Source organism: Microtus oregoni, unplaced genomic scaffold (assembly GCF_018167655.1).
Source record: "Microtus oregoni isolate MIOR12 unplaced genomic scaffold, Mior012 000027F_ref0000203, whole genome shotgun sequence".
In the NCBI taxonomy this organism is placed as follows: domain Eukaryota; kingdom Metazoa; phylum Chordata; class Mammalia; order Rodentia; family Cricetidae; genus Microtus; species Microtus oregoni.
The window spans coordinates 15,879,404-15,905,625 of NW_024543086.1; the positions used below are offsets into that span (position 1 = coordinate 15,879,404).

General features: G+C 49.5%; 1 protein-coding gene and 1 non-coding gene across 4 annotated transcripts in view; both read right to left on the bottom strand.

Moving 5' to 3' along the window:
• Positions 1–348: 348 nt before the first annotated feature.
• Positions 349–467, bottom strand: LOC121464079. Its single transcript, XR_005976483.1, has one exon. It is a non-coding gene; the product is annotated as a 5S ribosomal RNA (ribosomal RNA).
• A 5,605-nt stretch (positions 468–6,072) lies between these two features.
• Sh3pxd2b (SH3 and PX domains 2B) overlaps positions 6,073–26,222 on the bottom strand; it is an 83,784-nt gene continuing 63,634 nt past the window's right edge. The window contains exons 1-7 of one of the 3 annotated variants that reach the window (XM_041676302.1): positions 25,717–26,078; positions 24,838–24,921; positions 22,221–22,338; positions 18,980–19,206; positions 17,366–17,415; positions 15,837–15,962; positions 6,073–12,028 (exon numbers count right to left, since the gene is read on the bottom strand). In XM_041676302.1, the coding sequence (XP_041532236.1) occupies positions 10,484–12,028; positions 15,837–15,962; positions 17,366–17,415; positions 18,980–19,206; positions 22,221–22,338; positions 24,838–24,921; positions 25,717–25,858 (2,292 nt within the window). In that variant the 5' untranslated portion in view covers positions 25,859–26,078 and the 3' untranslated portion in view covers positions 6,073–10,483. Of the gene's footprint in view, positions 12,029–15,836; positions 15,963–17,365; positions 17,416–18,979; positions 19,207–22,220; positions 22,339–24,837; positions 24,922–25,716; positions 26,079–26,222 lie in introns of those variants that run through there. The other 2 variants (XM_041676300.1, XM_041676301.1) reach the window with 2 other exon arrangements.

Sequence of the window (26,222 nt, forward strand, 5' to 3'; positions counted from 1 at the left end):
GTCAGTAGAACACACCTGGGAACATCTGCTAACTGCTTGTGGCCTAGTAACAGACTGCTTTGGTTCTCTCTTTCCTGACTGGTACTGGGGTTTGGCCTCAAACAGCCCACTAAAGCCAATATTCTCCGAGATCTATAGTTTTATCTTAAATTTTTAGGTCAGCTTTGTATTCTGCTGCAAGACACATTCTTCTTTGCTTTCTTTTTTTCTTGGTTTGAGACAGGGTTTTTCTGTAGCTTTGGAGCCTGTCTTGGAACTAGCTCTTGTAGCCCAGGCTGGCCTTGAACTCACAGAGATCTGTCTGCCTCTGCCTCCCGAATGCTGGGATTTTTTTTTTTATTTTTTTAAAGCCTACAGCACCCGGTATTCCCATGCGGTCTCCCATTTAAGAACTAACCAGGCCCAACCCTGCTTAGCTTCCCAGATCAAACGAGATCGGGCGCGTTCAGGGTGGTATGGCCATAGACCCGAGTGCTGGGATTAAAGGCGTGTGCCACCACTGCCAGGCCTCTTCTTTGTTTTCATATGGTGATGTGTGAACTATTATTGATGAAATTGCCAAGCTCTGTTTCCTATTGTCTATTTAGAGGTGAGAAGGAAACTGCAGGAGAAGCTTCGTGTCTGTCTGTCTGTCCTGCCACATGGTTGCTGTGTGTCACTGGGGAGCCAGTTTTATTCCAAAGTAAATCCTGGGTGGCCTGGCATTTCTGCATCACCCAAAGCTTGCCCAAGCTCCTGTGCCTCCCTCTGCCCTGTAGAGAGGGCACCACAGGAAGCACAGAGGTCCCTCAAAGAGTTCCCAGCTGGGGAGGCTGCATGTTCCATCCCAGGCTAAGCAAGAGTCAGGAGAAACTTCTCAGGGATAATGGTGATATTCTTTCCTTTTTATAGCTTTGGACATGGAACTCAGGGCCATGTGTGTACCAGGCAAGCAACCTATCACTGAGCTATACATCAGAATATTGACTTCCGGGTTCTCATTTTGATAGCATTAAAATACAGATGGGTAAATTCTAAGGAGTCTGCATGTTGGCGCCAATAACAAGCTCTACTATCAAGTGAATGGGGACCTCAGATTGGTACTTCAAGTTTCCTGGGCTGAGGAGAAAGGATCCAAGTATGACTTCATCCCAAAGTGTTATACATGTGCCAAATGAGAGTAAAAGGTTTGCTACCTCACCAAAACTTTCCTGATATTTCCATCAGTAAGGTGAGTCTCCCAGTACAGCATATCTAGAAAGGCAGACTCCAAACACCTGCCCGCTAAGGCTTCACCTGTCAGTGTGTATAGGGAGATAATTGTAGCAAAGATGAGGGACATAATATATGTAAAAATATATATATACATGTCTATATATACACAAATATTGGCGATAAGTAGCAACACTGATGACATTAGTGTTGTTAAGGTACACTCTTAGTTTAGTAGCTGTGCAGTAACTCATAGTTTAAAAAAGATAATGATTTATGTGTGTGGGTATTTTGCCTAGACATATGTCTGTGGGCCGTGTTTGTGCCTGGTGCTCTGGGAGACCAAAAGATAGGACTGAACCCCCTTGAACTAGAGTTACAGAAGATTGTTAGAGGATGTCTGGATGCGGGGAATCATGTCACGGTCACCCTCGTCCCGCAAGGATGACGCACGACACACCGGAGCTCTTCTCACTGCAGTTTATTCCAGGACTTTATTCACGTTCTCTTTCTCCCTTCCCCTCTCCCTTCCCCTCTCTCTCCTCTCCCTTCCCCTCTCTCTCCTCTCCCTTCCCCTCTCTCTCCTCTCCCTTCCCCTCTCTCTCCTCTCCCTTCCTCTCCGGGCAAACCTCTCCCAGCCCTTAAGTAGGCATGGGCTGCCAATCCCGGATTGCCAGGTGGGCACTGCCCATAGGCCCACGCATATGCAAGCAGCTGATGATCATTGCGTGATCAGGCATAAGTCAGACTTTAGCCATAGGAGTTGATTATACATCTCCATCAGGTGTGATTCCACGCAGCTCACTACAGAATCAAACTCAAGTCTTCTGGGAGAACAGCTAGTGCTCTTCACTGCTGGACTATCTCTTCAGCTGCAATGTGCTCATATTTTATTTCTATGATAGCTACAAGAAGGATGTTTGTGCCTGATTTGTGTGTGTGTGCCTATACACACACACACACACACACACATATATAGGCACACACATATAGGCATCATAATCAAAATAATAGAAGTCTAGATACTTGGGGTCCTATAAGAACTTCATTAACTCTAGGTGGGTACAAACTCAAATTTGAACAACCATTTTCATTCAAGAATGTGGTCAGAAACGAACAACGGAGAGCTATGGAAACACACACTTCAGCACAGGGGTTGGGGTGACAGCCGAGTGTGAAGAAATGCCCGCTGCACAGAAATCATGCAAGGCCTGTAGTGCCTGTGATCCCAGTACCATGGGATGAAAGGAGGCCGGTCCTAAGAGCTCATTGGCTCTGGCTTAGCCAAAATGCGTAAGCTCCTGTATCAATGAGAGGCACTGTATCAAAAGCTAGGATGGAGAGGGAGAGACAGAGAAGGATACCTGATGATGTCCTCTGGCCTCTGCACAAGTGCACCCACCAGTATATATCACACACAGAATCATCACTGGTCCAATAATTCTAAATGAAAGCAAAGACCTCAACAGGTATTTGCCCACTTTAAAAAATTAAACTTTAGGGGGCTGGAGAGATGGCTCAGAGGTTAAGAGCACTGGCTGCTCTTCCAGAGGTCCTGAGTTCAATTCCCAGCAACCACATGGTGGCTCACAACCATCTGTACTGAGATCTGGCACCATCTTCTGGCGTGTGGGCATACATCGAGGCAGAATGTTGTATACATAATAAATAAATAAATCTTTTTAAAAAAATTAAACTTTAGAGGTGGGCAATGGTGGCACACGCTTTTAATCCCAGCATTCAAGAGGCAGAGGCAGGAGGATCTCCGTGAGTTTGAGGTCATCCTGGTCTACAGAGCAAGTTCCAGGACAGCCAGGGCTAGACAACAACAACACCACCAAAAATTAGGATCTTTATTATTGCTGTGTGCATGCACATGCATATGCACGTGTTCGCATGTGTGCACACACATGCACATGTTTGTGTGTGTGCCATAGTGGCCATGTGAATGTCAGAAGACAACACTGCAGAATTAGTTCTCACCTTCCCCTTTTTGTGGATTCCAGGGACTGAACTCATGAGGTCACTTCAGCAGGCTGAAGTGTCAAACTCCTTTATCTGCTAAGCCATCTTACCGGCTCAATTTATAAGATCTGTTTTGTTTTTAACTATGTGTATTTGTGTGTGTCTGCGCAGGTCTCCGTGGATGCCAGGGGCATGAGCTCCCCTGGAGTTACAGGTGCTTATGAGCTGCCCAACGTGGCCACTGGGAACTGAACTTGGATCCTCCACAAGAGCAGTACATACTCTTGACTGCTGAACCATCTTTCCAGCTCCCCTTTGTTTGAGAGAGGGTTTCATTCTGTAGTCCAATCTAGCTTGGAAGTCACTATGTAGTCCAGACTAACGGAGAGCCCTCGGCAATCGGCTCAGCTGCCTCTGCCTCCATCGTGCTGGGACGAGAGGTGTGAGTCATGTGCTCGGCTTCATACTTGTGTCTACAGCAGTATTATTCACAATGGCCAAGAGACAGAAGCAGCCCGTGTGCTCGCTGATACATGGCTAAAGAAAGTGGGAACTGGCACATAAAGTGTGACTATTTAGCCCTGAAAAAGGAAGGAATTCTGGTATGTACTATAGCTAGACAGACCATAGGGACACCGTGGCATGAAATAAGCCAGTCACAAAAGGACAACCGTGTGATTCTAAGTATGTGAGGTACCTCGAGAGTCAACATGCAGAGACAGAAGGTAGAATAGGGGCTAGGACCCAGGGGAGGGAAGAACAGAGACTTATATTAGTGGGCACGAAATTTCAGTTGCAGGAACAAGTTCTGTGGATAGATGGTGGCGGCTGTGGTAAAAACGTGCTTAATGCCACGGAGCTGCACTGGAACCAGCTAGCACGGTATATTTTTTAAAAGTTTCTAGTACCCTTTAATTTATTTATTGCGTGTATGTGATGTGCATGTGTATATGTGGGCACATGCTTATGCCACAGTGCATGAATGGAGATTAGAGGAAAACTTGCACTCGCATTACTCAAATCTCTCCTTCCACAGTGTGGGTCCAGCCTGGAACTCAGGCCACTGGGCCTGCTACAAGCACCTTTACCCACTGGGCTATGTCCTTTCCAAGTGATCACACTGGCTTAATTGATATTCTATGGACAGGCCTAGTAACAGTTTTTGTTTTATTTATATATTTGCTTTTACACCTCAACCACAGTTTCCCTTACCTCCTCTGTTCTCAGTGCTTCTCCTGCCAACTCCCCCTACATATACTCCTCCTCCGTTTCTCTTCAGTTGCAGAGGGCATCCTATGGATATCAGCCAGCCACAGCATAGCAAGCTGCAGTGAGACTAGGCACCTCTTCTTCTACTAAGGCTGGATGCGGCAATCCAGCACAACATGGTAAACTTATTTTTTTTTTTAAGATTTATTTATTTAGTATGTAGACAGCATTCATTCCATGTATAACCGCACGCCAGAAGGGGGAGCCAGGTCTCATTATAGATGGCTGTGAGGCACCATGTGGTTGCTGGGAATTGAACTCAGGACCTCTGGAAGAGCAGTCAGTGTTCTTAACCACTGAGCCATCTCTCCAGCCTCAACATGATAAACTTTAAGTGTAATGTGCCACGGTAAACACAGGAAGGGACTGTAGTAAATCCATGCTCACAGAAGCCTGGGCATAGCCCAGGCCAGCTCTCTGGGATCACTGAGTTACTATACACTTCCAACACAAGCACTTTGAGGCATCTAGAACCTTCTCTGAGGAACTTCTACAGGTCTCTCCAAGTAAGCATTCGGAGGGGGAGGGTTCTGGGAAAAACTGGTGAATCTGTTGCTTTTTTCCTAAATAGAAACCCTGACCCAACCCCGTCCATGTTGCTCTGTAGGAGCAGGACATGGGCATGAAGGCTGGAGGCTTCAGACAGGGACACAACAGTATACCATGACATTGTAAATGGTTAACGCAGGCCCTGCAGCTGCAGAGCTTGTTCTGTGTGGCATTTCAAAACGTCTCATGAACAAGGGGACTCTCATCGAATACAGTATGGAAACACTGGGTTAAGTTCCATTAAGTATCCGATGCCTCTTTCTCCTCATTGCCCACTGCCAGTGCGTCCATGTGCCTAAGGGACATGGCAGAGCCCTTATGCAAATTTTTATTTTATTTATTTATTTATTTATTTATTAAGGATTTCTGCCTCCTCCCCGCAACCGCTTCCCATTTCCCTCCCCCTCCCCCGATCAAGTCCCCCTCCCTCATCTGCTCGAAGAGCAATCAGGGTTCCCTGACCTGTGGGAAGCCCAAGGACTGCCCACCTCTATCCAGGTCTAATAAGGTGAACATCCAAACTGCCTAGGCTGCCCTTATGCAAATTTACCCAAATAGAACTGGCTAGAGAACACTTCTCAGGTCAAGCTAAGAGGCAGATATCCCACAAACATACTTTGGTACACTTAAAGTTTGTGAAAAACAGGAAGATGGAAGGGCCAAAGGCTCTAGGACACAGGGTAGCAAATGCCCTTGGATTTCTTCCCAAGACTGCCTTGTCTCTGTCTTCGAGAATAAACACCCCTTGTGAACAGAGAACCTGGGAGTCCTGTACTCAGTGATAGCTGCATGATTCATTCTCCTGCACTCTTGCTCACCAGAAGGCAGTGTCAACAGGAACAAGACTCCCTGGCCAGGTGACAGTTCTAATCTTTAGGCAGAACTGAACTGAGATACCTCACAGATATAAGGTTGCTTTTTGTTTGTTTGTTTTGGTTTTTGAAACAGGGTTTCTCTGTGCAGCCCTGGCTCTCCTGGAACTCACTCTGTAGACCAGGCTGGTCTCAAACTCACAGAGATCCATCTGCCTCTGCCTCCTGAGTGCTGGGATTAAAGCTGCGAATCACCACCACCAGGCTGGCTTTTGTTTTGCTTTCTTATTGCTATCATATTTAAAAGACTGAAGGTGTGCCAGGCCCAGGAAAGAGTAACTTCTGTTTCTGGGCAATGCCTAAACAGCTTGCATTCATTTCTAGTCTTCAGATGCAAAGATCTCAGGCCCAGACACCAGGGCAGGAAACCATGCATCTCCTTCAGCCAAATGAAACCCACGAACATTCCACATTTACAATGAAGCTTGAAACCAGTCAAGCATTTTTTATTATTATTAAAAAAAACCAAAAGTCTAATGGTATATAGTCTCTACATGCTACAGCTAGGTGTTCACCCACTGCCCCCTCACAATAAAAACTCACAGGAAACAAACGCCAACACTAGGATCTGTCAGTCGGCCTAGGGGGTGTGAGAGGAGCTGAGAACCCAGGGGTCCCCAGCACCATCTATGGGTGGACACATACAATAGGTCACACTGCCCAGAGCCCACTGTTCCTGGAGGGATGCCAGAAGCAGCCGAGCTCCTCAGTGGCCCTGAAACAGGAACTGTGTATGGCTAAAGTGACCACAGTTTATCACACTCCCCCAGTAAGAGAGACGCTACTAATAATTACAGGGCACAAAGGCATTACGGGCATAATACAGACACCTCCGTTGCATTAGAATTGCTTATTGCTGTAGTAAGCCTGGTGGGGCACCTTTGCTCTGTAAAGCAGAGAAGTGAGAGTGAAGGCCACTGGCGATGGTACCAGGTCTGGTCTGTAGAAGGATGAAAGCTAAGCCCTCTTTCCGACTGGCTTATTGTGGAGAAGAAGATGGAGACAGGAAGATGGAACACTCACATATGAGGGGCTTGGTACCTCAACTAGATAGCACCGGAGACCAGGTATCCCTGCCCAGAGCAGGAGGTCAGAAGGTGGCCCATGAGCAGGCGACAAGTGTGAACCATTGTCTTAACTCTAGTTCTGCTTGGGGTCAGGTCAGTCCAGCTGCTAGAACCCTAGCAAGTTAGGAGCTATTCTTCCAAGCAAAGGCAAGGCTTCACGCCTTGATGTAAATTCACTTCCTACCGATTCAGTCCACGCCCCTCTGAATCTTTGGTCTGCAGTAGGATGTGGCTGTCTGCAGTACACAGAAAAACCCTGAAGGCCAGTTTAGACAGCCAGGGAAGGGGTTGAGATTGCCATACTATTCAAAGAAATGGCAAGGCTTCCCAAGGTGCAGACTATGTCAACACTGAAGAGCTTAATGGAAGGACAGGAGCAGAGACACTGATTAATGTTCTTATCTTGATGCTAGGATGGCGTGGGAGTCCCGTGAATGTGGGCCAGCGCTTTCCTGCTGCACCGCACCTCCGGTGGGCAGCTTTGAGAGGGTAGGGGCAGTTTCTTCCTCTCTCTCAGAGCAAACACTGGACCATCCTTAAGTCTTGGGGAGATTTGGCACCTGTTCTTTACCGAGGCACATGTGCCCTCTACTTTCCACCTACCACCCAAGTCCCCAGTGGGTTCAGAAACAGTTTCAGGTCAAGCCGTAGAAATCTACTCTGTGAAGCAGCCCGGTGGCAGAGGCTGAAAGTGACCATGAACGCCTGGCATGGCTCTAGCCATTTCCTGGCAGGATATAAAGTAGCTGGAGCTCAGACCTCCCTCCCCTTGCCTGGGACTGGGGCCATGCTATAAACACAAGTGGCCAAGAGTAACTCTGGCCAGAAAATATCAGCAAAGTCTCATTTCAGCAAGCAACTGTTTTCAAGTCCAGGTCTCCAGAGGTCTTCACTACACTTGCTCTTGGACAAAAACAATGAAGTCATGGAGCCAGAGAGCAGGGGCCATCCACAGGGGCCATCCGGCAGGTGACCAATGTTTGGCCAGGAGGATACCGGGGTAACACCTAAATTCAGAAACTGGGTCACTGATTGCCTGCAAAGACTATACACATTTCTCTGCTGGTGGCCAGGATCTGGACAAGGCTGGATATGTCAATACCCTTCACACCTTAACTTTCTCATTAAATATTGGTGCTGATCCTTGATCACAGGGCTGATGTGCAGATTAGTTAAGGGGGTAGGTGGATGGACGGCGGCAGGTTTGTGTTGGTGATCTGGTCTGTGATTGGCCCATTGTTACCATGGAAGTTTTCCAAGGCAGGGATGGAGGGAAGTCTGGCATAGGCTTCATCCCAGAGGAGTGACTGGCTTTGCAGACCCACTCACTTCCGGATGACCAGAGCAATGACGACCACTGTGCCTGATGGAGCTTGTCCCAGGAATCTTCAGGCTGTGCGTGCGACCCACGAAAAGGACAGTGACCAGAGAATGCACCTTGCACACCTGCAGTTCACATCAGCACAAGGCGAGGACAAAAGGCAGAATCTAGTACCTGCTGCAAAGGAGGGACTGGTAGACTACTTGAAAAGATTACGGAGAGCCAAATGCAAACAAGAAAAATAAAACAACACATAAAGACAAAACAACAACAAAAATAAAAAAAAAACCCTTTGCTTCTTCAAAGACCTGTGAAACAGCTTCGTGAAAGCTATTCAAGTGAAGGTGTCCTCAAAAAACAAAACAAAAGCTGGGAGACTTCATGCACAGTGGTGTGTGTGTGTAGCCTTGAAGAAGTGCTAAGACTCGCAGAGCCTCCCCTCTCCCTACCTGGGGCTGTCTCCAGACGCCCTGGCCAGTATTCTGGGGGTGGGGCTAAGCAGAGGAAGAGCCTCGTGGTGCCACCATGGGTCAAAGGACAGCAGCCAGAGTCAGAGGGGCACAGAGAGGGGCCTGGGGAGGGTGCAGAAAAGATCTGCTTGCACAAAATCTTTGGCACTGCAGGTAAGATGCACACATCTCGGGAAAGGGGGTTTTGTGGTTCCTAAAGCACGGGTTAAAAAAAAAAGGTGCGTGTGTGAGAGAGATTTCTGGGGGAGATGTAGAGCAGGACAGGGCGGCCTCTTCTGCAGGGTCTTCTGCTCTCTCCACCCCGCCCCTCTTTTAAAGGAAACCTGTTCACAGGTACAAGTTGTTCTGGGCCGGGAGTTAGAAATCTGAGTTGTTTTTAGCCCTGTAGTAGCTAAGCAGACCTCTTGAGGTCTCAGTTAAGTCTGTTAGTCAAAATAGGGATGGTCTACCCTGGGCTTCTCCCCGGGAAAGAATATTAAAAAAGCAAACTGCTCACTGGGAAGCCACGCCAGCCTGGGGCGACTGCTCTACAGGAAGAAGCCATGCCTACCCAGGCAAGAGTTGTGGTTACTGCTGCGCTGCTCAGTTTTCCACCACCCCAGCTGCTGGTCCTTAGTCACCAGAGCCCCCTTCAAACCACCGAGGGACACTGTCTCAGCTTTCTGTATTCCCCTTCCACACATGGGGTGCCAGCCTACAAGTTCTGTGCCGGCTACTAAGGATCCAGGGCATGCCCTGGCCTGGAGTAGCAGCTACAAGTCTAGGGTAGTCACTGCTGTCCCCTGACTTATACCATAAGGAGGTTCCCAGTCAACCCCTATTTCTTCCCTCACTGGCTTGTTCTTGCTGGGAGAAGAGTCCAGGCAAGCCTGAACTCAAACTCCCTCCTCCCTCCTCTTCCTAGCTAGTATGTCCTGGGGCCTGTAGAGCCCGGGTTTCCTCTTCTAGAAAATGGGTGTGATGGAATAGTGGGGGCTGGTTGAAGGTTTGGACGTGAAAGCAAAAAGCCAAGGACAGTTTGGCACCTAGTGGGCAAAGAAGCTCTCATAGGCTGTGTGCCTTGTGAAGGCCCCTTATTTAAACAAACTTGGAGACTCTTGTTTTAGGGACTGGGGGAGGTGGGCAGGAACTGTAATTTAAGAGTCCTAGACGGACCAGAGGCTGCAGCGGTGGAGCATGCCCCATTAGGACTGACCACGGTCCAAGGCAGACAGGAGGTGGGATGACCGAGTAAATCTCCAGGACCACTCCAGGCAGCTGCATCTGGTCAGGACTTAGAAACAGAAAGCCTGGAAACTGATTTCTTCAGGATGCAGTTCTTCCAGGACCAGGCATTCTGGGAACAGTGAACAAAGCCACTACTGGGCTTCTAGAAACACGGAAAAGTGAGTTGTCACAGACTATGTGGGCTGTCCCTCTGTGCCACCTCTGAGCACCGAGGTGCAGTCTGGAAGCTCTCCAGGTGACAGTATCAGCCCTGGAGGTCTGAGAGTGTCGCGGTCCTGCTCCTGGGTGACAATACCATTGACTAGGAGGATGGGTACCACTATAGAGAAAGATGCTGATGTGGTTTCTACCTGGCTTTCTAGCCTTCTGGGGGCACCACAACAGGAGAATCAGACCCCGGCAACAGGACATCATCGCACCAAGCATTTTCCACAGCACCCCAATGGCCTCCTTCCTTGAAACTGTGTGGAGACTGATAAATTAAGATGCGTATTAAATACGTGGGAGAGGCCAGCAGGGACAGCGGGGTCTCTCTGGGCAGGGTGGGGGAAGCTAAGGTTTCTTCCGGAGGTAGTTGGAAGGAATCCAGCCTTCCCAGGAAGGAGCCCCGCTGAGGACCTGACAGAACCACCAGCCGCTGCTGCTCTTCTCCCGAACTTCAAACACTGTCCCTTCCTGGAAGCTGCTGGTGTCTTCATCTCCTTCAAAGTTGGCCACAGCCACATACAGTGAGTCCTTTGGGCCATCGGCATTGAGGAAGGGGGCTGCTTTCTCTCTGTTTTCTCCCACCTTGCTAGCTATGCGTGGCGCCAGCCCACCTTTGCCTCGCATGTCATCTTGGCCCTCTGAGGAGTTAGAGAGGAAGGGTTTGGCTTTCGGAGGGACCAGGAGGGCCCGGCCTGGGACAGGAACAGCTCTGCTTTCATTGGCTTCACGCTGTGGCCCTCTGACCTCTGGGAGGGGCCTACAAGACAACGGTGATGAGGAGGTTTTCTTGGGGGGTGGGGGCCTCCGTGGTGGGACCACAGGTCTTTGCTGGGTGGCTTCTTGGCCAGGCACAGGCAAATTCTTAGGTGCAGGGTCTGTGGTCTTGGCTGGCCTGGGAGGGGCTCTGCAGGGTGACTCCTTTGGACTCAGTCCATCCTGCCGGCCAGACCTGTCCTGACCACGGCCAGGTCCCTCTACCGGAAGGAAGCTTCGGTTGAGGGCTGTGTCGTGACTCCCAGCAGCATGGTGGCTCTCCCCGTCTAATACAGCTTTTTCCTGGGACTTGGCAGGTCTGAGCTTGCTCCTGAGGTTATGTATGTCCACTTGATCTTCACTCTGAGCTGGCTCTGTCTTGGGGGAAGGAGTTGGTTTGGGCCTAACCTGAGGTCTAGACTTCAAGAACAGATTCTGGGGAGTGGCTTCTGCCTTCTCCTCAGGCAGCTCAGCTTTGGACCTGGAGACAGGACGGAGGTTGGGCTTCTTCACTTCCTTGGCCAGCACCTTGTGACCACATTCGAGCCCCATGTCATTTTTTAGTGGGAACAACTTGCTTTTGTCAGGTTTGGGCTCTGGCTTCCTACTGTCCCGGGCTGGCGGAGCATGCTTGGCTGGAATCATTGGCAAAATCATGCCAGGGGGCTTGGGGGAGGAATTCCGGAGTGGCTCCAACTTCTGCCTCTCCCTCTCCAGCAGCTCCTCTTCAGATTTGATGATGGATTCTTTGCGTGGAGGGAGGCTGGGCTTCTCCTCCTGTGTGGGGTCTGAGATCTCCTCATAGCCTGCTGATGCAGACAGATCCGAAGATGCCTTTCTTGGGGCCTCCTTCCCCCCCTTCCAGTCCTTGGACCACAGCATCCCAGAGTCCGTAGGACCATGTGGGGCCTCAGGCAGGGGTCTGGAGGGCCCCACTGCTTCTGGACTCTGGTTGTTCTCCATTGCGGCTGTGTCCCCAAGCCGGAGCTGAGTCATCTCGTGAGGCAGGGGAGCCAGGAAGTTGGGCCTTGAGGCACTGCTGGTCTTCTTGTACTTGTCAATGAAGGTTGCTGGGGCCCATCCCTCCTTATCTTCCATCTGAATGTACCACCAACCGCTTAAGCTCTTCTCAATCACCTAGGAGTGGAACAGGAAAGGTACTTAGTAGGTCTGAAGCCACTTCCCGGGTAGGGTCCACAATTTAGGAAAGAACCTACATGAAACAGGTACCCCGAAAGCTGTATTCTGACTCTGCAAATTCGCCTACCAGGTCTAGGTCTACCTAGGCTGAATAAGAATGACCCCCATAGGCTCTCTATGCTTGAATACCTGGTCCTCAGTTGATGGAATAATTTGGGAAAGAATAAGAGGTGTGACCTTGTTGGAGAAAGTGTGTCAGTGGGGATGGGCTTTGAGGTTTCAAAAGACTTGTCTCTCCCTCCCTCCCTCTTTCTCTCTCTGCCTCTTGTTTGCAGATCAAGAAGGGAGCTCTCGGGCTGGAGAGATGGCTCAGTGGTTAAGAGCACTGCGTGTTCTTCCAAAGGTCCAGAGTTCAATTCCCGGCAACCACATGGTGGCTCACAACCATCTGTAATGAGGTCTGGTGCCCTCTTCTGGCCTGCAGACATACACACAGACAGAATATTGGATACAAAATAAATACATATTTAAAAAAAAAAAAAGAAGGGAGCTCTTAGCTGTTCCTGCTGCTATGCCTTTGCTCCGCCATCATGGACTCTTAAAACCTCTGAGGTTGTAAACCCAACCAAATGCTTTATAAGTTGCCTTGTTGATGGTGTTTTGTCACAGAAATAGAACATAGAGATAGAGATAGAAGCAGTTACGGACACTGTATCAGGACACCTCATTAAGGTGGGTTCTCATTTATATTGACTTTTGAGATGGGGGTATTGCTACATTGCCCAGTCTAGCTTCTAATTCTTGGCTTAAGCCACCATCCTGCCTTAGCCACTTGACCAGCTGGGATTATAGGTGTTCACTGCCATATCTATCAGGTTCTTGTCCACTTCTGGATTGTGACGAGGACCCTTTGAAAGATATGGCTGACGTGCCTTAGAAGGCACCTTTGGGGGAGGGGTACTGACTGACACCCAGTCCCTCTGCACCCTGGGCTTTCCCTTTCCCTTCTGTGAGGTGGGAAGCTACAGGGATCCATGCATAGCTGCCGGTCAGCTTGGGAAGACAAGGCCATCAACACCATTTGCTGCCAAAGTACAAGACAAAAGCCACAGAACGGGAAACTACCCTTGATCCTGGCTTCTTCGGCTGAACACTAGAGACTAGAGGAGCTGGCATTTATAGCAGCTACGCCATATGAAAAACAGGAATCTTTAAACACAGGAATCACACTTAGGTCAATGATACGCTATGCTTACATTCAGGGGATAAAGGGAGTTTCATCTCTTATCTCCAGCTCTCCCTCACGCCCATACCCACTGGACTGAATGGTGGGGAGAAATGCTGATGTTATTTAAGATATGATGGTTCGAGCCGGGCGATGGTGGCGCACGCTTTTAATCCCAGCACTTGGGAGGCAGAGGCAGGCGGATCTCTGTGAGTTCGAGACCAGCCTGGTCTACAGAGCTAGTTCCAGGACAGGCTCCAAAAGCCACAGAGAAACACTGTCTCGAAAAACCAAAAAAAAAAAAAAAAAAAAAAAAAAAAGATATGATGGCTCCTGTGTCTTTTTGATCTAGTATCATATGAGTGAATTCTTGGGGAGATGAACAGTACACAGACTGTATGCAGTGGGCTGAAGTGTGCCCCCAAAGTTCTATGTACAGCATCCTCCTTCAGCACTCCAAATGTCCCTGCATCTGGATAGGACCTCTGAAGAGGTCACTGGGTGGAAATGGGTCCTAAGAGCAGGCTCTAGTTACCTAAACTGATGTCTTCCAAGGAAGAGATTTGGGAACAGAGTAAAGGACTGCATGTGAGGACAAGACAGGAAGGTGACTATGTGTAGACCAAGGAAAGAAGCGACAGGAGGTACCCATCCTGCTACACTTTCATCTTAGACTTCAGCTCCAGTACCACGAGAAGGAAAATCAGTGTTTAATCTAGTCTGTCTAGTATTTTGGTATACGGCAGGCCTAAGAGAACCAGCACCAGAGATTCCCCAGCAGGTGTCATACACAGCAAACCTGGTGCTCATGACCTTCCTGTGATCCAGGGATCATCATCCCATTCTACAAATGCAGAGCAGAACCTCAGGAAGGCTGAGGATTGGGCAGAGGGTTCCGGAGAGGGTGAATATGGGGGTGAGAGTGAAGGTAAGCAGCTGGGGGAAAGCGGAGGGCAGGCGGCTGGGCTCTAAGGACGGCCAGACCCTGACTCCTAGGAGGAGCCAAGCCTGGCCTGAGAAACTGTTCTAGGAGTCTTAAGGAATGAGGCTTGGCAGGAGGGACAGCAGCAATGGAGTCAGCTCTAGGAAGCCAACTCTGGGGCTTGAGGTCCTGGGTTTCAGCTCAGAGCTACCCCACTCGAATGATGAGAGCCACAGTAATGGCAGGACTTACTAATGCCTGAACAAGCAAAAGTGCACCATCCTTGTGAATGCATGCAACCTCACTTGGTAGGTGCTGCACTAGCAAATCAGATGGAAGGTGGCCAAGAAGAGATGCGCTGCACAGGCGGGAGTCTAGCGGGACTAACAAACAGGTGACTGGCATGCTATTATACCCAGTATGCTGGGAACAGTTAATGTCACTGCTGGGTACACAGCCTTCATCAGCAATTCAACTCCATCACTAAGACAGTGTGAGGAAAGGAAAATGGGACAATAAGGACACTCAAGGGAAAGAAGAGTGATAGAAAATCTGGCCATTTGGTTATTTATTTATTTTCTTTTGAGACAGGATCTCACTATGTAGCCTGTGCTGCCCTGGAACTTTCTATGAAAACAAGCTGGCTCCAGTTCATAGAGGATGAACTACTTCTGCCTCTTGAATGCAGGGATTAAAGGCATATGTACCCATGTCTGTCTCCTGCTTTGGTTCTTAAACATGTTCTTCTTGGTGACAGAAGCTACGTGTTATGATGAACGAAACAAATGCAAGGTCACAAGAATGAAATGAAAGCAACCAGACAGATCTCAGTTCGAGTCCCCGCTCCACCACTTACTAACTCTACCCTGAGATGAGCATTTATCCACCCCCTGAGCTGCATCTGTAAGACAGGGTGATATCGATCTCTCAGGCCTCCCATCGAGCTTCATTATCAAGTAGGGAGGCGGAGACAGGAGACGTGGCCGGAAGTTCACATACAGAGAGCAGCAGCAGAGCGACTCTGCCTCAGAAACAAGGAGAGAACCAACTTGTGGAAAAATAGTCCAATGACCTCCACATGCAGTGAGAGCCATGGGCACATGCACAATAAATAAATCCTTTTAAAAAGGAAAAGAGAGGGACTGGAAAGATGGCTCAGCGGTAGGAACACTGGCTATTTTACCAGAGGACCCAGGTTCAGTTCTGGCACCTCCATGGCAGCTTATAGCCATGTGTATGTAACTCTAGCCCCTGGGGATCTGATGCCCTCTTCTGGCCTCCACAGACACGAGATACCTAGACAGGCAGGCAAAACACTCATCCACATAAAAATAAATAAAAATTTAAAAAAGAAACGGAAAAAGAAGCCAGCTACACGGGGGCCATATATTGTATAATTCCACTTTGGGCGGTGCTGGCTGAAGGGACAGACAGGATGTCTGCTAAGGATGTTAGAACCAGAGGGTAGTGATGGTTATGGAACTGAATAAAATAAACCCCTGATTTTACACTCAAGTTGGCTAACAGTTTGGAATGTGATTACGAAGGTATAATCATACCTTAATAAAGCCATTAACCTCGTCTCCCCTCCCCCACAGCAGGAAGTAAAAAGACAGAAGGCCGCGCTAAGAATAAAGAACCACAGCAGGTGTGCTCACCTCGACCTTCAGGCCGGCCTGGAAGCTGATGCCGTCTGGGATGGTGGTCTGAAACTCTGCAATGGTGTAATACTCTTCTTCCACCTGGGGTGGGATGGGAGGCTTCGGCAGGTTGAGGCCTCGAGGCTGGCAGGATTACACACAGGGCAGACTGAGTCAGGGTGGGATGAAGAGACTGGGGGTACACAACGTCAGGGCTGAAGGGGTGCTGGGAAGCCTAATTAGCATCTTGGAGGCAAACAAAGAGGATATGACTGTCACCTCCTTGTTGGGGGTCTCGCTTTCCCTTCAAATTTACAGAAACAGGAGCAATGTGGGACATCCAGGTTCATTATGAGAATCTGGGAAAACACAAGCGTGTCTGGAGGTAAGAGGCAGCGAGGCTGTGGAAGACCACAGGTCTCTGAGTCAGGCCCACGTGGGCTGGAAAGCTGGTGAAGGGCCGTGTCAAGCCTCCACTTCATCTCCTGTTTGTTTGTTTGTTTATTTATTTATTTATTTATTATATATACAATATTCTGTCTGCGTGTATGCCTGCAGGCCAGAAGAGGGCACCAGATCTCATTACAGATGGTTGTGAGCCACCATGTGGTTGCTGGGAATTGAACTCAGGACCTTTGGAAGAGCAGGCAGTGCTCTTAACGGCTGAGCCATCTCTCCAGCCTACCACTTCATCTCCTGTAAAACAGGAATCCTAACTCTACTGGCCCTTGCCACGATGTAAACCTGCTATCGAGTGAAGCACCTGGCACATTTATGGTACAGGACAGGGACCCAAGAAGTGGCAGACATGTTCAAAAAGGCCCCTTTCCAAACTACTTGTGATCACTAGTGTTTTACAGTTTGAATATTTGTTTACATAGTAAGACATCTTGGGGGCTAGGATCCAAGTTCAAACACAAAATACATTTATGCTTCGTGTATATTTAGGACTGGAAGGCGGGGAAGGAGGCTCAAAGAAAGGCCAGGTGTAACATTTGATGACAGATGTTTTTAGTGCACCTGTGTTTTGACTGAGGTCCAACATGTGAGGTCAGGTATGAAATCTTCATTCCACTCTTTTGGTATCATGTTGGGGCTCAAAGTGTCAAGATTTTGAAGCATTTGAGGTTTTTGGATTAAGGATGCTCAATGCACACTGGTTAAAAAGGTACCTACAGGCAGGGCATGGTGGTGCAAACTTTTGAACTCAGCACTCAGGGGGCAGAGGCAGGCAAAACTTGAGAGTCTGAGGCCAGCCTGGTCTACACAGAGAGTTCCAGGCTAACTAGGGCTATATAGTGAGACTCTGCCTATAAATAAATAAGTAAATTAATGAATAAATAAATGGACTTAGAGAGTTAAAAATGGATCAGAATACCAGAATGTCACCACAGACAAACCTGTGCTCCTAAGCTTGGGCCTGCTTCACAGAAGTTGCTTCATGAAAAAGGACTGCCTGGAAAGTACTAGAATATGTGGGGTCTGCTGGGTAACCCAGGCAGGCCCCAGGCCAAGGGAATGGGGTCCTAAGGCAAGTACACACTTACAATGGTCATGTCCCGGCGAGGAGGGGGTCTTTGCCTCATCTTTGGTGATCCTATGGGGAAACAAGATTTCACTCACATGCAGAGTTCCACAGACAGATCCCCAGCTGTGGGAGCCAGGTGGGGTCTTATCCCTTCCCCCATCCCAGGAGCCATGTGTTTGCCTTTTTGTGAGCCTTTGTGAGAACAGCCTGGCTATGCTCTCCTCAGGCGAGGCTCAGCACCCTCCATTAACATGGCCTTCCCCAGGTCCTTTTTTTTCATGGGAACAGATGAATGGCACTGGTCCTCCAGCAAAGGGAGACTGTCCACGCAGGGCATACAGCATGGACTCATCCCAGCACAGCACAAAATTACTGTTGGATTCCGAGCCATAGGTCCTTTTCTGTGGACTAGCCTAATGCGAACCTCTCTCTGGCAGCTGGGGTAACGTGAAATACTGATTTCCACATCTACTAGAATATTAGAAAATACAACAGAGTCTTAGCCGAGACAGTTAGCTGTCTATATAAGGCCTCACGTTTCTAGACTTCCTTGCAGCTGGGGTTGCCACGTGACTAAGTCCAGCGGCGTATGGGGGAAGGTGGAACATTTGAGTTGCTCCACTCCCCACTGCCTTTCACTGGCTGGACAGTGATGGCCACACTGAATGATGGGGGCAACACGAAACAGACGCAGGAGACAGAGATCCTTGACGGCATGAAGTATCAGCATCTCAGCTGTAGACACAAAACCGCTACAGTGTGTAGAATGGCAATGAGTCTCCAGATCAAATGAGCCACTGGTGTGTGCAGGGGAGAAGATGTTTAATTTGGTATCTGAACAGCTTAACAAAGTCATATAACTTGAGATTTGCATTTGGTCCCCTAGTATTAGTGGACTATGCTTTTGACCATGAGAGTCCAGAATCTCAGTGCTCTGCCATGGTCTGTAGCACCCATGAAACTCTTCGCACTTAAGATGGTGCAGAGAACACGGTACTTAGCCCAGCGCCCTCGTCCCTGTGAGGAGCTGGAGTCCTTTGTCCACAGATTCTTGCTTCAGGACTAGCACAGGATGCTGGGCACTGTGCTGAGGCCACAGTCCCAAGCACAAGGCAGACACCTGAGTAACCCTGCTCTCTGGTATGTGGGGAAGACTCATATAGTAAAGTATACACAGGGAAGCTCTGAAAAGCAAGGTGGGTGGAGCACTGTGGTGGAAGCAGGCCCAACATGGGGTCGACTTTTCTCCCTCCAGTTCACATATGAGGCCATGGAGAAGACTGGAAGGGTATGAACCTTGGGTTCAACCCCCAGCCCCATGGTTACCAGGTAAATGACCTTGGTCTCATCATCTGCTGTTCTGATTTTTATGTGTAAAACAAAAGCAGTGGGAGGAGTCGGTGAGCTAACCAGGAGACCCCCGATACACCCGAGGAGCTGGATCACCATGACACAGTGAGACAATCTAGGGAAGGAACAGTAAGTACACTGTTCAGATTCTGTAGTTTGCTGGTCCTTGGGACCCAAGGTCTCCAAGTTCTTACTTTTACCTGCAGGATATAAGGGCAACGTGGGAGGCACTCTAAGCTTAGATAGACCTCAGCTGTCTGGAGCAAGGGTGGGTGTTACTCACTCTGCTTAATATCACCATCTGGCAGCAGGCGACGTTCAAACCGGCCATCCCTCTGGTTGTTGAGCGCCTCCTTCTCCCTGCCCAAAGCGTTCTGCTGCCGAGAAACACCGTCCAGGTCGAGGGCCCCCGAGTGGGCAGATGAGCTGGGGCCCAGCTTTGGGGGCAAGGGCTCCCCACTGCTCTTCTTTAGGTAGGAAGCAGGGGCCCAGCCCTCTTTTCCCTGGAACCTAGGAGAAAGGGGAAAGATTCTGGTTAGGGTGGTCTGCAGGGCCTTGGTGGTGGTGAGGGGCATGACTCTATCTATTCCTCTGTTTAGGATGGTGGGTGTAGTGGTTTGAAAGAAAATAGCCCCCAAAGGAATAGCACTATTAGGTGTGCCCTTGCTGGAGGAGGTGTGTCACCGTGGAGGTAGGCTTTGAGGTCTCCAATATGCTCAAGCCACACCCAGTGAGACAAACCACTTCCTGCTGCCTGCAGGACAAGATGTAGAACTCTCAGGTACCTCCTGCATCATGTCTTCTTACACACAGCCATGTCTCACCATGATGATAATGGACTGAACCACGAGCAGTAAGCCAGCCCAATTAAATGTTTTCCTTATAAGAGTTGCCGTGGTCACGGCATCTCTTTAGAGCAGTAGAAACCCTAAGCCAATGGGACAGTGAACTCTTAACTATTGCAGGCCAGGAACATGCAATCATTGCGCTCAGATGACACCTAACACTTCACACCAGCCTTCCAGGCCCTCCCCACCAGCCGCCTCTCTCAACAACCACTGGGTCCCACATATCCCCTCCAGCCGCCTCTCTCAACAACCACTGGGTCCCACATATCCCCTCCAGCCGCCTCTCTCAACAACCACTGGGTCCCACATATCCCCTCTACTTGCAGTCTCCCCAATGCACTACTGCTTGTCACTTCCCCACACTGCAGCTTTTGGTGGGCCTCTACCTGGCAAGCTCCCCTCTCCTCCCTGGTGGTACCATCCCTCTTCCCAGGCTTTACTTAATGTCATTAAGTCTTCTTCTGATCCCCCAAATGAGGCCCAATCTCCACAATGGCCTGCTGGCTTCTGTACACTCTGTAATCTCAGCATCTGCAAAATGCACTTGGCTGTGGCTTTCCTGTCTTCTGGTTAGAATATGAGCCCTTGGGTATGAGCAACTGGGTATCGGTGAACTCAATAAAAAAAAAAAAAATGAAAGGCCAAGGGGACAAGCTACCAATGTCAAATCACATCATGGGCAGGCATCAGAGCCGTCCCCTATGGTACCACTGTGATGGTGACAACAGTCACGACAGTGACAGCCAGTGCTCTTGGCACCTACTCAGTCCCGCCCGAAGCACTTCACAGCTATTAGTGTGTTTGAACCCAGCCAACCACGGCAGGAGGGATACAGGCCCAGCCTCTCCCCTGCCCTCACTTCCCAGCTAAGGTTTTTAAGCACCAACGTGATCCCACCAAAGGAAAATTCCACACTTGACTTCATGTGACGGATTATAGTCAAAATGCAGCTGTATTCATTTCGCATGAACTCATCTTCCAGCTGTGCTTATAGAGTGTATACACAACACAGTGAATCTGGGGTTTACCCTGGCCCTCCTCATCCCCGAGACATCACATTACACATATGCCACATTCCCCAAAGATGAAGACATTCCAGATCCCGAAGACTTCTGTTCCCACGCATTTCAGAGAAGGGGTTTTCAGCCAGAATTGGAATCTGGTTTGTAAAGACAAGAAGCCTGAGACCCATTGGTGTTAAACACCTCTCTCAAGCTTACCAGCAAATCTGTGGCAGGCGTAGACTTGGACATCTTAGCTTGTTCTGTGTGACCTTTTACCTGCAGCCCCAGCCCCTGGTTCCAAGTCTCACATGGACAGGGTAGGGCTCTGTGTTGGTTGACACAAACATACTTAGAATGGTGGAGTTCCATGTTGGCTGCCACTGAACTGAGGAATGACAGGGACTCTGACACACCAGCTCACTGTCCCTAAAAACGCTATCAGTAAGAACAACGATTGTTTAATCCTCACATGGCAGAACTTGGGGTTCATAAAAACCAGTCCAGTCTGTTTGGACCAGAGATGTACTGGAGCAACCCCACACTGGCTCACCATAGCACGGATTTCTTCTGAATGCCCCACTTAGTAGCATCACACTGGTAGCTTGAAAGTGGCCATAGGACACTAGGTATTTACACTGTGGAAATCAGCCAACCCCTCTGAGAGCTACTAGCACCTTCCCAAACAGGTGCTCACACCTTTGGGGAAAGAAGAATAGACCCAGCAGACTAGACATGACATATGGCAAAGCCAAATTTCATTAAGAATCAATTAAAGAAGGTGGTGGTGGTGGTGCACACCTTTAATCCCAGCACTTGGGAGGCAGAGGCAGGTGGATGTCTGTGAGTTTGAGGTGAGTCTGGTCTATAAGTTCCAGGACAACCAGAGTTATGAGTCCCATCTCAAAACAACAACAATCAAAACAAAACAAAACAAAAAAGACCCACAAACCCCAAAACAAACAAAAACCCAACAAAACAAAACTACTTTAAAAACAAAATGGCCGAGTTTTCAGTGAAAATCAGATCATTTGTAACTGGAGGCAAATTTGCAAGGAGAGAGAAATCTGTACAATTAAGCATCTGTCCAACTTAAAAAGCCCAGTAAGATGGAGTAAGTCTTGCTTTATGCGGAAAAAGCTAGCTGAAAATGCAACAGAATCCACATCCTCAGGCCATCGTTTGGGGCACAGGCAGCAGACACTTCCCAGCTTTGGATGACCCTGCACCTCACGCTGACATCTGCCCCCTGAACTCAGAGCTGTGAGTTCCAGGGTATGTTCCTCTCCAACATGGTACTGTGACAATCACATGTCATATAATGACTGGGCAGCTTCTGAGAACCGCTTTATTAGGTGACTTCCACCCTGTGCAAACACCACAGTGTGCTTATACGAACTTAGACAGAGCTGCCTACTACACACCCAGGCTATGTTGTAGGACACATATAATAGTGTTCTACTCTCTAAGGCTTGGGGAGCGCAGAGGATTTGCCTGTTAGGACTTTATAGGAAAGATATGGGCGGGGAGGGAGGCCAAATCGCATTAAGATACATCATTTCATGGCGGAGGCAGAAATGTCACCCGTCTGCAGTCTCCCACAGACCTCTGTGAAGCTGGAGCCCATGAGAGGCCCAGAAACCACCAGACCACAGCGGGAGGCACGGGCGGGTACCTGATCTTCCACCAGCCCTCCAGGTTCTTCTGGATGACCTCCACCACAGCCCCACGCTCTAGGTTCATTTCGTCCTGGTCACGAGCTGTGTACGGGTAGATGACTGTGTACTTCTCCTCTGTAACGACATAGAGGGTGAGAAAGAGACCCGAGGAGTCCAGGATGCTGCCTGGGAACTGCAATCACACAGAGGGAAATTCTCTGCGAGATTTCTGGCTCCCCAGGTTCCCTCTGAGATCGAGAGGCCCCAGTACCTCTGATGGCCTCCCACTGCACAACCAATGCCCCCCAACCCCCCCGCCCCACTTTCCCTCCAATCTGTGTCTCAAGGTCATGGCCCATGACTCCATGCAACATTCTGATGACAGACAGCATCTTCAACTCCTTTGCTCCGGTTAACTCCCCCATTCCAAGAATTACCTTCTAACTAATTCTGCTTTTACTATTGTTTCAAGTCTGTTTCCGCTGGGAGGAGCATGAGCTCCAGGAAGGCAGGGATTGGTCTATCTCAGTCATGTCTTTGTCTCCAGCACTAGAAAGTGCCTGGAAAAGCTGGTAATTGTTTTATGAAAGAGCCTTTGTTTAGGGAAGGAGCAGGTTCTGAACATCCCCCCCCCCATGGGGCGGGGAAGGCGGTGTTCCTTTTAGCTCTTGATTTGTGGAGACTAGGAGTTCAGAGATAAGGTGCAACTGCCACCAAGGAGGGGACAGAGAGCACTTTTCATACCTAGATGGCTAGACTACACTTTTTATCGGCTATGTTGCAGCCCTTTCCAACCATGCTTATTACCTGGACGGCTGGGGTGCTTTACACCCTGCCTCCCACCCCGCTCTCCCCACAAGCCACGGCACACACTCCTCCCTGAGAGCCATCTCCCACTGTGTTACCACAGCAGCCCCAAGATCCTGCTCGCTGGCAGACCCTGGGCAGGATGTCAGGAGAATAAGGGAACAGTTTCTATTTCCAGTGTCCGCTCTGGCTGCTGACACAGAGAAATATGGAGACATGTCCCAGGGGAGCCCAGCAAGGAGGAAAGAGGACCGTTCTTATATTACATTTTAGTCCACAGGTGAGTGGCCCAGCCAGCCACAGCCTAGTGTTCACGCTTCTTAGGAAAACACTTGAGGCAACCATTGGCAGCCAGCTGACGCAGAGGAGGTGGGAGGCACCCAGGCATTTAGTTTTTTATTGGAATGGCCTGCTGACCGACTCTGAGGGGCTGTGCTGACTTGTGGCACACATCTTGTGTTCAGCGTGTTCAGCTAGTTCCCCTTGTGCTGAATCAGCAGGTCCCAGGCTAGGGTAGGAGGGAGGAAGGAAGGATTCCACTGGCCAAGCACAGCAGTTTTGTGTAATTCAGGTGACAAGGGGGCACTGCCTGGGTCCTCATCTGAGTGCATCCAAACCCAGGAACCCTGGGTCCCCCAGGCTCCAGCCGGGAGGGTACTCAAGCCCTGGGATGCTAGAGTGCTGAGTGACTCCAGGCTGAGTTCAGGGGCTGCACAAGCAATGCCTGCCCTTCTGCTGCAGCTCATCCATGTGCTTTAGGGGTGGCTGAGCCTCTGCCTCCTGGACAGAGATGTGCATGTGACCCTGTACTACAAGGCCGGGCTACTGTGATTGGTTCTGGAATGGCACACAGTGGGAGGGTTAGGGGGAACCAGCCCTAGTGCTTACGTTGAAGGAGAAGCTGATTTTTTTGGTGGCTGTCCCCAATAGGTGTCTGGGGTCAGTGTCACAAGGAATAGAGCTGTGCCAAAGAAACAGAATAGGGCATAGGTGGCCAAGGTACATTCAGTCATGCTTGAAGCTAATGCTAGCCTGGCTTTTTAGTGACCCCTCCCTTAAAAGACAGTGTCTCATTATGCAGCTCAAGTTGTCCTCAAACTCATGGTCATTTAGTCTCAGTCTTCAAGTTTTACAAGTACGAACCACTCACTACCAACCTGGCTTATCATACTTTTCTTTTTGCTTAATCTGGATGATGTGGCTTTCTCCTGTGACTCAAGTCTGATCAAGGAAATGGGGCTGTCCAGACTTTATCATAGAAAACCCAGGCAATCAAATACCTCAGGTCTACTGTAATGATATTTCACTTGTATTTTAATAAATAAAGCTTTAATAAATAAACCTGAAGATCAGAGAGTAAAACAGCCACACTAATCAGTCTTACAAACCAGACAGCGGTGACACACACCTTTAATCCCAGTAGCCACATTAGTTTGCCATAGAAACCAGGTGGTAGTGATGCACGCTTTTAATCCCAGCACTAGAGAGGAATAAAAGACTGGAGGAGACAGCTCTCACACACAGTCTCATTCTGAGATTCCTGGAGGCAGGATCGCCATTTCAGACGGGGGTAGAGGTAAGAGCCAGTAGCTGGCTGCTTTGCTTTCCTGATTTTCAGGTTGAACACCAGTTTCTGTGTCTGAGTTTTTATTAATGGTGCTGCGTTCCACTCCTCCCCATCCTCCATGCTTGCACACACAAGATTGACAAGACCATGTTTTTCACATGCAGCAGACACGGGCAATCCCAGAGCAGGGAGCTCATGCAGACAGATGCAAGGACCTGACTCCAAGCACCAAATGCAGAGAAATCTCCAAGGGTAGGCACCTTGACGCCAGCTGATGGCATACAAGTCCCCCAGAGTCCGGCGGCGACCCACAGACCGGGGCAGAGAGCAGTACCTCCAGGAGACTGGCCAGGCAGCATGTTGGATGGAGGGCAGAAGGCAGAGGTAAGAGAAGCTCACTCCCAGGGGCTGCAGGCCTGGGAGCACCTAGCAATGTTCCCTAGGAGGGGTCTACCTGAGTCTATTCCCAGCTCCAGGCGTCCTAGAGAGGAGGCGCCTGGGGAATGAGCTTCAGCTTGAGTGAAGAGGTATCCAGTAGACATCCTGTTCCTAGAATGAGTATCCTGAGAAACTGTCACCGAACAGGGAAAGAAAACGCCTATCCCTGCAGAAAGATGTGCTCCTAACTGTCCTCTAGCCGTGTGGCCCTGGGCAAAAAATCGGCCTTTCTGAGCGTGGCTCCACATCTACGAAATGGAGCTAACAGTCACTTCCTTCTCAGACATGCCATCCCAGACTGCGGAAGGAGACACAGGCTGCCATCAGTGCACCCCGCACCCCTTTAATCTGAGCTCATCTGTGGCAGCCTGGCCGCGAGCTCCCAGAGGGCCACTGGAACAGAACAAACAAACTCCAGAGTGTCACTGTGACACAACAAAGTGCAAAGCAGGATGCAGTTTTGGGGTGTGTAAATTTTGTGTTTCTAGACCTTTATCCTCTTTCCCCCTTTTCTGACACACTTGGTTAGTCTCTGTGCTTCTTCAGAGCCATTACTAAAACCCAACAACACTCACCCCCCCCCCCCCCCGGCAGAATGGGGACACAGGTCACAACGTTCCCATGTTCAGCAGAGAAGGTTGGGGCTTAGAGAGGTGTCTCTGTCCCAAGATTGCTTTGCATGTGGCAGAGGTAAGACTCACACTCAGGTCTGTCTGACTCCCAGACACTCGTGTGCTCCCGGAGACACTGAGGGCCTCTGCTTTGGGAAGTTCTTGGGGAGAAGCAGCATCGGGCCTTGGCTTTGCTGGAGTGACAGGCATCACCACACAGAACATCTACCATGAGATGTCCCCAGGAAGAGGGAGCGAGCGTGTGGGAGACAGAAGGGGACACTTAAACCAACAGAAAAATCAGGTATGTTTAAACAGATGGGGCCGAAAGATTTGCAAATGGGCGGGGACAGCTTGGTATTGTGGCCACCACAGCAATGTCAGAGGAGCAGTGGGTGTCAGCAGCAGTCAGGCTGGGGGTCCCATAAAGGGGTGAGGGCTTAGTTCTGACAAGGCTCACCTAGGGTAGCTCCACAAAGTCATAAGGGAGCACAGGCTTACCCTATAGTTCTAATCCTAATCTGTTTACAGGTGCTGGACCCTGAGCTAGCGAACTAGCGATCCTAGAGCAGCGGCTGCCAAGGGTGAGCGGAAGC